The sequence below is a fragment of the Anarrhichthys ocellatus genome, unplaced genomic scaffold (genome assembly GCF_004355925.1).
Source record: "Anarrhichthys ocellatus isolate YVR2014 unplaced genomic scaffold, GSC_Weel_1.0 scaffold8, whole genome shotgun sequence".
NCBI classification, from domain to species: Eukaryota; Metazoa; Chordata; class Actinopteri; order Perciformes; family Anarhichadidae; genus Anarrhichthys; species Anarrhichthys ocellatus.
In genome coordinates, this window is record NW_022280038.1 from 2,255,242 (window position 1) to 2,268,493 (window position 13,252).

General features: G+C 42.7%; 1 protein-coding gene across 2 annotated transcripts in view; it reads left to right on the forward strand.

The window, feature by feature from the left end:
- Positions 1-12,611, forward strand: part of sema4bb (sema domain, immunoglobulin domain (Ig), transmembrane domain (TM) and short cytoplasmic domain, (semaphorin) 4Bb) — a 48,521-nt gene extending 35,910 nt beyond the window's left edge. For both annotated transcript variants that reach the window (XM_031848341.1, XM_031848342.1), the window contains exons 6-15: positions 1,898-2,009; positions 2,182-2,298; positions 2,638-2,795; positions 6,864-7,045; positions 7,525-7,675; positions 8,198-8,408; positions 8,623-8,738; positions 9,617-9,774; positions 10,278-10,369; positions 10,740-12,611. In XM_031848341.1, the coding sequence (XP_031704201.1) occupies positions 1,898-2,009; positions 2,182-2,298; positions 2,638-2,795; positions 6,864-7,045; positions 7,525-7,675; positions 8,198-8,408; positions 8,623-8,738; positions 9,617-9,774; positions 10,278-10,369; positions 10,740-11,512 (2,070 nt within the window). In that variant the 3' untranslated portion in view covers positions 11,513-12,611. The remainder of the gene's footprint in view (positions 1-1,897; positions 2,010-2,181; positions 2,299-2,637; positions 2,796-6,863; positions 7,046-7,524; positions 7,676-8,197; positions 8,409-8,622; positions 8,739-9,616; positions 9,775-10,277; positions 10,370-10,739) is intronic.
- The last annotated feature ends 641 nt before the right edge of the window (positions 12,612-13,252 follow it).

Here is a 13,252-nt window from a genome sequence, read left to right on the forward strand (position 1 = left end):
TGTGTGTGTGTGTGTGTGTGTGTGTGTGTGTGTGTGTGTGTGTGTGTCACCCAGAGCGGCCAGACGCTCCCTGAGGTGCATAATATTAACATTAATAAATGTTTTATTTTTTATAGCTCTTCTCAAAACAGTCTTAGAGGGTTTAATGACAGAGGAACGGGACACTAAAGCCAAGAAGATACACTAAACAATCAGATGACAGACGTTAATTGAAACAAGCCCTGATAATAATAACTCATAATGAAGAAGCTTGGGAAGATTTCTCCTGCAATGGAGGCACTCGACACTGTCCTATTTGATTGAACAGAACAAGTTATTGCTATTGCTGCAAATTGTCCACATACATTTTTTTCCTTGTCTATATTAATGGAATACTCAAGTTCCCATATGTACAGTATATTGAGTGCTTTATTGCTCAATGTAATCCCTATTGTTTCAAATGTAGGCGGGTGAGTTTTGTTTTAAGATCAGTTGAAAGGCTAGATTGATGAATGGATGGATGAATGGCTTCACCCTTTTGCTCCTGCACTTTACAGTTCAAACGATCGGGCGATCAGTCAAACAAAAAAAAATAATTGGCGACAATTCTGATAAACAATTAATTGTTTAAGTCAAGTATCGAGCAAAAAATGCCAAACATTTGGTGTTTCCAGCTCTTCAAATGCGACATTTTGCTGCTTTTCTCTATTCTATGCCGTCGTAAATTGTGTTCGGGTTTTGGACTGCTGGTCGGACTAAACAAGTATTTTAAAGACGTCGCCCACGCTTTCATTTGACCCTCCCAGCCTGATAAATGCCAACATGTTTCAATGTCCGTGCCTGCTCTTTGTAAACGCAGACTCTCTGTTTAACAGCCCAACCCTGAGATTACGCAAATTATGTCATTTTGTTTTCTCAGACTTGCCAAAGAATACATAACACAACTGTTTTCAGAGGCTGAATAATGACCCACGTACTTACCGGAGATCTCCGTGGCATATACACTTGAGCAAACAATAGTTTTTGTACATTAACCAGCCTCAGGTACCTAGAATTACTGAAATATGTTATAAAATCTCAGTTTTTATCATCAGTGAAGTCCTATCATGAATCAAGTTTTCCTTCCTGTGTAAACCATATAAACTTCCTGAAGCCAGATCTTATGAAAATACCTTGTACCAGGCAAATTTAAAGGATCCTATCTTTTTTAAATTCTCAATAAATCCAATGAAAAGACCAAAAACAACAGTACTTAAGTCTGTCCCTTAATGCTTTCAGCTTGTCTCACTCAGCACACAGTCTCTGTTCCTAATCATGACGTACATTTTCTCATGAGTTGTTGTTTTTTGTAAAGCCTTACAAAAAAACACGAAACAGCTGGTCGCTGTAGTTTTTTAGCAAATACTACTTACCAGCAGTAAAGATTGCATTTCAGAGACTATTTTGAGCAAGGGATTAATTCACATTAGCGAGCATTTAAGGCAACAGGACGGTGCATGCAGAGTTGACTCATAATAAACTGTAGCTGTGTTCGTTGCAGTAGTAAACAGTGAAGTGAAGTTAGGTGATGTGATTTTAAACGGCAGCTCTATGGAATAAAATCAACTTTTCCTTCAATATCTGTTCAACAAGCCTCGTCGTTTTAAGAGTATTTCATGATGAGTCGGCATTAGATCTGCTGTAAGTTTTCATTTCCTCGCAATGAAAAAGTCGAGTTGCCTGTGACGTACAGTATCCTGACAGATAGAGCTACTGTGTGTTCAAAGTGACCAAACTCCCATAAAGTCAGTGCGCTGTCTGTATTGTAATGACGAAGTGGAGAGAACGAGCTCGAGGTCGCTGAGCTCACTTTTTAATGTAAGTAGAATTTAATTGGACTGGGCCTGAGGGACATTTGCTTTTCGTGTCTTGTCTCCAGAACACGTCAACATTCACACTGGAGAGAGATGAAGTGGGCGAGGTCGTGATGGAAGACGGGCGCAGTCGCTGCCCCTTTAATCCAGACTATAAATCCACTGCCATCATCGTTGGTATGTAAAATATTTTTTTGTCTAATCTCTTAACTCAGTCTGCTCTCATTTCACTCTAAACTGTAACTTCATCTGTTATGAAAGCTCCCTGTACACCATTTCTTTGTACTTTATTTTTAATTAATAGAAAATCAAGTTCTTAATTGTAAATCTTGCAATTGTTTTCTTCCAGATGGTGAATTGTACACTGGTACTGTCAGCAACTTTCAAGGGAATGAGCCAGTCATTTACAAGAGTTTGGGTCAGGGAACTGCTCTGAAGACGGAGAACTCTTTAAAATGGCTGCAAGGTAAGCTTCATCAGATGGCAGACAGTTTTTTCTTTTTTTTTTTTTTTTTCCCCCTCTATTCATCTTCCATTATGTACCAAACGGAGCAGATTAGCTCCGGAAAGTAGCGATCATTAGCGAGGCACAGTCGCTAATGCAGCAGACCAAGAGCAAAGACAAGCCCTCTTAGATTGCAGGAGTGTGGTCATATCAGTCGCTGCATATGCACTTCAAAACAGCCAAAGTGAACTCTGTCTGACAAAAGTAATGCAAAACAATGCTTTCCCTTGCGCAGATGATAAAGGTGTCTCTCCAACCCACCATGTTTTCTTTGTGTTTTTCTATTATTTTTTTTAACAGATCCAGTCTTTGTCGGGTCAGCTTACATCGAGGAGAGTCAGCCAATAGGAAACCCTGTGGGAGACGACGACAAGATTTACTTCTTCTTTAGCGAGGCAGGAAAAGAATTTGACTTCTTTGACAACACCATTGTGTCGAGGATTGCTCGCGTGTGTAAGGTAAGACACCTGCGGTTGGGTTGTGGTCATTATACAAGATGGCCATGCAGAAATAAGAGGCACAGCGGCGCCTCAAGCTTCCCCTCCTTAATCCTGATACAATTGCCTTAAAACAAGGCGGGACGCTCCCGTGTCAAAGCACGTTTGGTCACATTTAACTGTACGTCATGCTTGTGTAGATGCAATGGAAATATGTCACTGGTGCGGTAAAGCTTTTTCTATTTGACTCTGCAAACATGTTTTCAACAGATTTGGTTTCCCCTTGCCTGAATCATCTGCTCCTACTCACCACGCCCCCATCCCTTTTTCTCTGCAATGTCATCGCTCCCCCTCTCCCTCCATCTCCCTCACAATGTCAGCTGCACTCGTCCATCCCTCCAGCTCTTTGCCTTTCTCCACCAGCGCCTTGAGCTTTGCAGGCATTATTAGTATTCAAGCATTGCTTCGCAGCAATATGAAATGCTTTTTTCCATTCTACTCTATGGCCCGTATGTGTTGCAGGCAAAGCATGCAAACTGTAGCGACTGCAGAATTTACTCGCATCATTTAAACTGCTGACGTCGTTCCCCTCCTTCTCCTTCTCCTCCTCTTCCGAGAGTTTAGTTTGGTCGATCACCCTGAATAATCAACGGCTGACTTCATCCCTTTTCACCTGTAATCAGATCAATTAAACGGCTGCCTGATATACATGCACTTAGTATCCCTCCCTGACTGATGTCTCTTGTTCATGGAGGCAGTAATGTGAGTAATCGTGAGGACAGCATGTAATCTTAAGTGACAGCTTAATGACTTAGTCCTGCTAGGCTCTGGCACTCGTTGCTGCGACACCTCTCGCAGCCGGCGGAGCACCTCCTGGGTTCTATATATGGAAGTCATTGACGGAAAGGCCCCCAGACTGTGGCAACTTGCTGCAGATGAACTGTGCAATAGAGACAGAAGAATGGCTTTCTCTGCTCTATAAAGCGCCTTTATACCTCTGGAATGCAGCAGCCCTCGTTTTCCCGACTGACATCTTTTCAGATGCTTTTCTGTGGCAGTACAGTAGTGATGCAGGTGGTTTGCTCCCTAATTTACTGGGGAAATGCTTTCAGAAATCAATGTATTGAGATGAATGCATAGGAAATTCACATATTGACCAGCAATTTTGTGCAAAAGTGGGCCAACACATGAGGGACAACAACCTCATATATTGCCCCTCTCATCGATAGATTCATCTGATGCACAAAGCTGTGTAGGTTCTCAAGTAGGACTCATTTTCCATGAATTCTGGGTAAATTGTGACTCTAAAAAACAGACGTCAATGATTGTTGCCATGGAAACATCAGAGATAGCTCAGGGGTAAGGTTGCTAACGTAATAAATCAGTTTTTATTCTTATGAAACTTGCATTATACTGACAGCATGCGCTGCCTCTCAGGCAAAATTAAGACAAATATGCCCCATCCCAGAACTACAGTTCCCATAATGCTTTTGGGGGATGTTGACAGAAAGTATAATGTTGCCAAGCATTCAGTAAGTTACGCTGTGGGCTACAACTTGAACCCCATGTTCATAAGCTTACATTTGTTTACATTTTGTCAAATTGGTACCATTAAATTATGCCAAATTAGCTGTCAGCTGTTTCTGTTTGCAATATGCTCCTGGATGTACAGAAAACTATCACTGGATTACTTTAATAACTAAGAATGTTTGTGTGATAGAGATCATCAGAATGTGCAACTCACCCAATCTACAAATATGTGTATCATGTCTGTGTATTTAGATTTGATGGAGTTATGACTCAAAGAAGGAGACACAAACTGCTGCAATCGGGCTCTGAGGGTTTTAAAGTACCATAATTGCCACCATGAGCTGTGTGCTGCCGCCGCCACCACCACCACTGCTGCGGCCGGTGATCTTGTTTGTGAGCGAGCCAAACTACAATAACTAACTTCCTGTTGTTTTCACCGGCCTTCAGAGAGCAGAAAGTGCTGAACTCAGATTAGAGTTTAGGTAACAGCGAGGTATGAAGGCCTCTCCCCGTTAGTGGTTTAGTATCTATAACGCACTCGTGCAGACTGACATGTACATCATGTACTCCCTTTTCTCTCTGTGTACCAGGCCAAGGCCAAATATGTTTGGATGTGCTTTCATTTTGATATCTGAAATATTTTGTGCGTGTTGGCTGATCTTGCCAGACATTTTGCTACCTTTTTTAAAGAAGACAAGTTTCTTGTAAATCCAAGCCTTTTTCATGCAGGTCTAACTACTGTTTAACTTGGGTTTGCCAAGTAATTCTGCTTCCAAAGTAGTTTTTTCTCCCCCTTTTTCCTATCCGTCCCCCTCCTTTCTTCGCCTCCCTCTTTTCTTTTGTTTATTCAGGTGTGCACACTGAGGGACTGGGGAAAGCAGGCAGATTCTGAACATTGTGTGGCACCGTTTTCCTTGCTTCTTGTTCGTCTACTTCAGGTTGACAAACATGAGGAATCTGAAATGTGAAGTTCAGATAGAATGTGAGAGAGCGATGTAATACAGCACAAAAGAAGGAGTATATTATTGGAGGGCAGCTTTCAAGGGGGTTGGTCGATGCTATTGAGAGTACAAGCTGCACAGCAACAATGGCGATGGAACAGCTGAGAGAGCAGAGAATGTGGTCTCCTCATTATGTGGACAGGCTACTACCACAGTCTAGTAATTGGCTCCCAGGCCGTGCATCTGTCCCACGACGTTTCACCTCACCGTCGTTGAGCAACATGATTGTTTGCGTGTAACAGCACACAGAGGAGGGAACGGGGGTAGTTCTAGTTTTGCGTTTTATCATCTCCTCAAGGGTGATTCACTCCTTGTGCTGTTATGTAGGAGTTGTTATAGGTTTCAGAGGCCGTGCTGATGGGATAGTTTGGGTTCTAGGAAGGAAAACTGTCTTGAGATTGGGCGAGACCACTTGTTGTGGTTGTGTTCTTCCTCCTCCTGCTCCTCCTGTGCGTTCCAGCTTGCTTGCTGTATTTTGGAGGAGTTTCTCTTGGTGTTTACAATCTCTTAGATAATTGCTAGTCCTTGCAAAGTTGTCTGATAACTGTTTATGTGAATATTTAGTGACGGCCTTGAAAGGAGGGAATTCATCTTGTGTGTCTCGGAGGAGAAGCGAACCACGAATGCCGGTTTCAAAGCTGTAGTTAATAAATAGCCATTCTGTTTATTTTCCATTTCACCATCTCCTCTCCTTCAAAGAGCAACATGTATCGTTTTATGTGAACTTTTTTTGTTACCCGCATTTTATTGTCAAAAATGTCCTTTGTATTTTAGTTTAAAGGCGCCACACATATGCTGCACCAAAGGGAAGGATTTAAATACTTGGATTTGCATCACAACATTAAAATCGTAGTTGGTTGTGATTAGTTGTCACAACCCTAAAAAAAAAAGCATCATAACTGTCACAGTAACGACTTTCAGATTCCCTTACCCCAACAGCATCCTCTAAAGCAGAGAGAAGGGATTGCAGCTGCAGGTCTTTTCTTACAACGGCTGATATATTGTAGAATAAAGTCCCCCTCCACTTTAAAGATGTATTTTGCTTATTGTTACTCATCTTGGATGTTCACTGTGCATAATGAAATGCGAGTTAGATTTCTGCTGGAGGAGGAACGTTTCTCTGTGCTCACCTCAGATCTGAGTTAAACTCGTGTGCGTATGCAACTTGAAGCCTCCAGTGCACACACACAGAGAGGAAGTAGCAGACATCTTGTGTTCAGCAATTCTGAAATGAGAAACTATTTGCATATTAATTGAGACTGATGTTTTTGTAGTGTGTTCTCATTTGTAGAGCATTTATAAATAACCTAAACATGCCTGGAGGGGATCTTTAAGTGAATATATATATATAGTCTGCTCCAATGAGACGTCGCTGCAACAGTAAGAGAAATTAAGGGCGGACTTTAAAATCTTCATAAGCCGGGTGTTGTGTTCTGGTCTACTTGCTTCACCTTGTAAATGACATGTTCTGTTCTTCTTATCAGGATGACTGTAAACTGTTAATAAATGATAGTTTAATGAGTCCTCTGTTACATAATACAACACACTTTGTTTGCAGGGTGATAAAGGCGGCGAACGGGTGCTGCAGAAGAAATGGACGACCTTCCTTAAGGCCCAGCTCCTGTGTTCCCTCCCTGATGACGGCTTCCCCTTCAACATCATCCAGGACATGTTTGTCCTGAAGCCCATGGGAGACAGCTGGGAGAGCACCGTCTTCTACGGCGTCTTCACCTCCCAGTGGTAAGAAACGAAGGGAGGGGTTTGTTCTGATCGCTTTAATGGTGACATAGAGGCACTTGGATGAATCTGATTTATGGCGCTGGTTCAATTTGTGTTTGTGCATGTTTATGCACAAACACACGGGCCCTTTAATCAACACAGCTCACACACACCATCTTGAGACGGTTTTTATTTAATATCTGCACTCAAACTTGGCAAGTTGCCTTTTTCTTTCTTGGCTCCTCTGAATTTAGAGCAGCTGTAATGAGCTTAAACACTAACACAAGCTCATGCAACCCCAATGTCTAATTAATGTTTCAACAAAATAAAGGTTTTAATATGGAGATCATTCACGCGCCCACTCAACAACTGTTCTTCCGTTAGAAGTTGCTGCTCCAGTTTTCCTGAAGAAAATGACAGCTGCAGAAAGGATGTATCGAGTAAAATAATGGCAACATGCAATCGGACACGGGGATCTTGAATTTTGTATGCGTTCACAGGTATAAAGGAGCGTCGGGCAGCTCAGCGGTTTGCGCTTTCACCATGGCACAGGTGGAAAGAGCCTTCAGCGGGCGCTACCGAGAGGTCAACCGGGAGACACAGCAGTGGTACACGTACAACCACCCTGTGCCAGAACCACGGCCCGGAGCGGTGAGTGGAGCAGGAAACCACACAATTCAACTTATTTTGCTTCACTCTGTGCATCTGTTCATTCAAGTATTTGTCTCTGAAAAGAACATTCCTGTTATTTTCTTCTGTTTTGTGATCACACGAACAAACAATGTATATTACAGTCTCCAACAAAACATTTCCACTTGTAACCCTAAACTGATTTTTTTCCCCCGTGCTGTTCAACAAGTGAGCTTGATGTAAAGCAGATGTTCTCCTTTTATTTTCCAAAAGTACTGTCTTGATAAAGTTCTGCTTAACTCTTCCCTGGAGCAAAACAAATGCATAAAAGCTTAAAACTAGTCGTGATAACTACTAGTTTTAACATGGTTAAAAATGTCTATACCAGCCAGGTCTGCTATTGTACATAACCCTAAACTTAATTCACTTTATAAATAAAGAAAGGGTACATACAGGTCAATACAATATCCTGTCTCCTTGTACGTTTGTACTTCCAGGTCTACTTGAATAAGCAGAGATTCATTTCTAATTTACTCCCCGCAGTGTGTGACCAACCACGCCAGGCAAATGGGTATCCAGTCGTCCTTGCACATGCCTGATAAAGTGCTCAACTTTGTCAAGGATCATTACCTGATGGACAGCGTGATCCGCAGCACTCCCCTGCTGTTGAAACGCAGCGTGCGCTACACACAGATCACCGTGCACAAGATCCAAGGCATGGAGAGGGCCTACGACGTGCTCTTCATCGGAACAGGTACAGCTCATTACACAGCAGCAAGTTATTTAATATGTGGGTCTTTCCATCAATCTTTAAAAGGAAAAATAATGTTACAAAAGGATACTCTCACTTTTGTCAAACATAAAGTAGGCTTCTGTCGTTTTAAAACCCTAGATGATGCTTTTATCCCCCACAAACTGTCCCCTGCCTTCAGTATAAGTCACTTCCACTTGTCCCCTGTGTCTTCCAGATGACGGAAAGCTCCATAAGGCCATCAATGTCAACGATAAGATGCACATCATCGAGGAGATGATTCTGTTTCCTGAGCCTCAGCCAGTGCAACACATCGAACTTGATCCTCAGAGGGTAAATCACAACTCTTTCATTTCAATACACACCCATAACCATTATTGTCACACGGTTTTGTGTAAGCTCATATTTGAATGTCCTGTTTACTGTTTTCATACTCATTTTCAAGTAGTAAAAATATGGAGGAGCTAGATTCCCCGGTGAACAGACATTTTCTTTCCAGTGGGGCCGTTCTGTTTTGAGTTTTCCTTTAAGTTATGTCACCGTCTGGAAGACTGTTTCTGATCCTCTCTGGCATTTTCCCCAGAGCTGAATTTCATTACCTGTCCCTCTTTATTACATAATGGCCTCTCCCCGGGCCAAAGCAGCCAAACTGCAATCTAAGATTATGTAATTCTAATAAAGTCCAAGATACTTTTTTTGTGAATATTCTCAGCTCCAAATAGGGATATGAAAGACAGACATAATCCACATGATGTCTATCTAATATAGGGGTAGATGGCCTAAATATAGCCTGCACTTTTTGGAACACAGGGGTGTGCTGTACGTCAGCATCAACGTCACGTTCATGGTGAACATGCATTTCTGGATGAAAGTTATTCTACACACTGATGCATACTGTCTGAAAAGTGATGCAAAATAATGAATATAAATGGAGACAATGCTGTGTAGCAACCACTTTTTGTTGTAGCCATGTGTTTATGACCACAATCAAATGACTTGGCTCATGGCATCAAGTAAAAGAACAGCCAGCCAGAGTTTTAACTTTGTTTAGGTTGTATTCCTCTGTTTGTCTTCAGTAATTGTCTTGGCATGGTTTTCCTTTCTGAATCAGAAACAAGTAACCAAAAGCAGAAGTTCTGTTTGGCACTTTAACCTTTTTGATGAGAACTTTGTATCGCGCAGACTCTCACACATTTCTTTCTCTTCTGCAGGGTCTGTTGTTTGTGTCATCCAACTCTGGGCTGGTGGAGGTTCCTGTGGCTAACTGCTCTAACTACCTCAGTTGTGGAGAGTGTGTGTTGTCCAGAGACCCATACTGCGCCTGGACCGGACGTCTGTGTCGGGACGTCAGGATGGCTCCGCCTGACAGGTGAGAGATCACACAGCCACCAAATCTCTAACCTATTCCCAATCTTTCACTTTTCCTTTGTTCATCTGCCTTCGCTCACAGGCTGCATTTGTTCATTTAGCCACCTTGATAGATTAGTTTGTTTATTTACCTTCTTTAATAGTCTAATTTATAGTAATAAATGTGTTTTGTTGTTAGATGTAGGGTTCCAACGGTCCCTGGGTATACCGCCGTATTAAAATTATCGTCGTACGTTGAAAATCTCATACCATTACAACTAGTTGGATGTAAACATGCACCCAAAAACAAACTCACAAATAAGCATGCAAAGCTCCTCATCACATGCTTGAACAGAAGCTTTTAAAAGAAGATTGTCCTCTTAGTCACAGTGTGATGAAGCTATACTCATAGGTGCTACAATGACAGACCTCGGGAGAGTCAAATGAGTGCATCCCATCCAAGGTTCCTCTCATTACAGCTGCTTTCCCTCACCCTGTTGTTTTGTTTGGTACGCTTTGTCTCAGTCACTGGCAGCAGGATGTGGAGGAGGCCGATACAACAGCGATTTGTAACAGGACGTTTCCCAGCACCAGATCTGCCAGACCAGCGGCTTCTCGTGAGTGTGTTCTCTTTGTATAGCGGTCTGTAATTAAAGTGTTGTCACCTGACCGACACAACAGCAGCCTGCACATAGAGCAGTCGGTGAAGAATCAATCGCATGTTGTTGCAGATTTATATGACGGCGGTTAAAAGCGAGCAGTTCTGTATGTAAGAATTCATGTAAATTATAGTTCGATTTCAAAATTGTATTATATGCAGTGATGTAGTTACTGTACATGCACTTATAAATGACTTATCCACCAACTCTTTTAAAGGACTTGCTTTTTTGGCAGATGTGAGAGTCTTACTCCTTATGCAATTAGTAAAATATTTCTTAAACTGACTCTTTGGAGCAACATTGTTTTGTTTTTTGTTTTTATATGTAGGTGTCTCCCAATGCAAGCTCATTATAATCCCAGTCAACACGTTCAGAGTCCTGCCTTGTAAACTGCGGTCCAACCTAGCACAGAGAAGGTGGCGTTACAGTGACAACGCCAGCCAGTTCCTCTACGCTACACCAGAGGGAAACCTGGTAGTGGTGGCGCAAGCCGACAGGACGGAGACCTACGAGTGCTGGTCAGAAGAGGAGGGTTTCCGCCAGCTGTTAGCCAACTACTGTGTGAAGGCGGAGCCACGGCAGGAAAGCACCACTCTGATTGGCCACTCACGCACACCGCACATTGAGCAGGAGGAGAGCATCGTCCTGCCCGGCGAGTCTCGTTCTGAGCAGCTCCACACCAAGACGTACTGGAACGAACTGATTGTGGTGTGCGCCCTGCTGGCGTTCTCCCTGGTGGTGTTCTCCTTGTTCGTCATCTACAGGAACCGAGATCATATGAAGTCCATGCTGAAGCAGGGCGAGTGCCCCAACATGCAGCAGAAGAAGCCAAGGATTGTGGGAAAGCCCGCTGAGAGCTTGCCCCTAAACGGTAACACCATCCCCGTATCCACTTCTGATCACAAGGGCTACCAAACGCTAAATGACAACTACATCTGCAGCACGCCCACCCACGAGTCCTCGCCGGACAACAGCAAGAGCTTCTCCGAGTCCTCCGACAGGCGGCCGCTTAACGTGAAGGAGAGCCACGTGGAATACTCCCCAACCTGCCCTCGGCCCAGAGTGAGGCTAGGCTCAGAGATCAAAGACTCTATTGTTTGAGAGCACAGTATTCGCTAAAAAGATGCCACCCTGTATCTCCATGAAGGATACAGGCCAGCGAGCAAAGGAGAGGAGACCCTGACATCCCTCTACATCGCAGCACATCTTTTGTTTTCGTCATCTTTTGTTCTGTGATTAGTGCAGAGGTCATTTACATCGTTTAATCATTCCCACTCCGAAGCCAGAGGGTTGGTCTGGTTTGCTGCATAGGGCAGGAAGAGGAAGCAGCGCAACACTTCGGTTTCAAACCGGGATCAGCAACCATGGCAGCAGCTCAGAATAGTCATAACAGCCTTCGTTTAAGTCATCCTCACGGCCACTAATGTGTGTGTGAGCGTAGGGCTGGGCAATATGAGGAAGAGGGAAGAAAACCCACAATAAACAGAAGATTCTTCCTTTATCAATATTCATCACAGTATCTCTTTAGGAATGCAAGATCCAACGTTAAAATAACCAGTTCATTTCTATCACATGATATAATAAAAACAATAAATTATGAATATTGATAGGTTTGCCAGTCCCATTTGAGCCTGTGTAACCTTCCACATGCTCTGCAGAAGATGGATGCCACAGAGGCGACACTTTTTTTTTTTTTTTTTTTTTATATGCACCAGAACCAAGCCAGAGTTGCATGGTGACCTATAGAGTTCAGGTTCATGAAAATCGAATACATGCATTGCATATTCATTATGATCCACACATTATGGAGGCAGGTCAGAATCACGTTTGTTCCCTTTTGCTGAATAAATGTCATGACTGTATGAGGATAAAGCTGCTGAAAGATGAGACTGAGGAACGAGAATTAAAAGGACTGAAGGGAAAATTATCAAAAGATGTGATCGTAATATGCTCCAGGACCTAAACACTGATATTTACCTCCTGAATGTATATTGTCGTTCACACAACACTGCACCACGGACAATTTCTGGAACCCGTTGCTCCACATCTGTGCTCATCTGAGACAGCCCCGTTCTTCAGTATTAACCTGCAGGAACCATGATAAGGAAACATTGTTGACTCTGTCTTTGAGCCGAATATGGAAAAGAGACCTCGGATTATGTCAAGTCATGGTGGACATTTACAAGCACAGAGAGGCCAAGAAAAAAAAAAAAGGGGACGTCCACTCCTCTCCCATCATCAGGCCAGCACAGAAATAATCATGTGCACTGTGCCAAAACACAAAAAAAAAACTTGATTGTCTTATCTAAATGCAATAGTGCCATTCTGGTATGACCACTCCCATGCTTATAGCATTGATCACTGTCAAAGAGCACATGGTGACGGGCCCAGAGGTGGGTTTCACGAAGGTAAAATGGCACTACTAATGACAAACAAATGTGAAGTGCAAAGTTGGACATTTCTCTTCAGACTGTTGGCTCATAACAAAGACTGTGTTTCACACTTTCAAATGATATGGCATGGAGATTACTTCATGTGAAAACTTGTCTTGTGATTGTCGGGTGAGAAAATATTCCAGTTTCCCTTCAGCCACTCTTAAAGGAGTCTAATACCGTCTTAGTATACACTGAAACAAACGGGCACAACCAGTTTGAAACTATTGAGTTTGATGAGCGCTAACAAAACAAACTATTTGGTTCATTTAAGTGCTAACAAGTCAACAAATCACAGAACCATAAAAACTGTCACTGTAGTGGAGAGATGGTATTTCCTATTCTCTTATCCAGACTGCACTACGTAGTGATGTAGTTGCAGAGCGCTGTATCAGCTCGATATAACCCT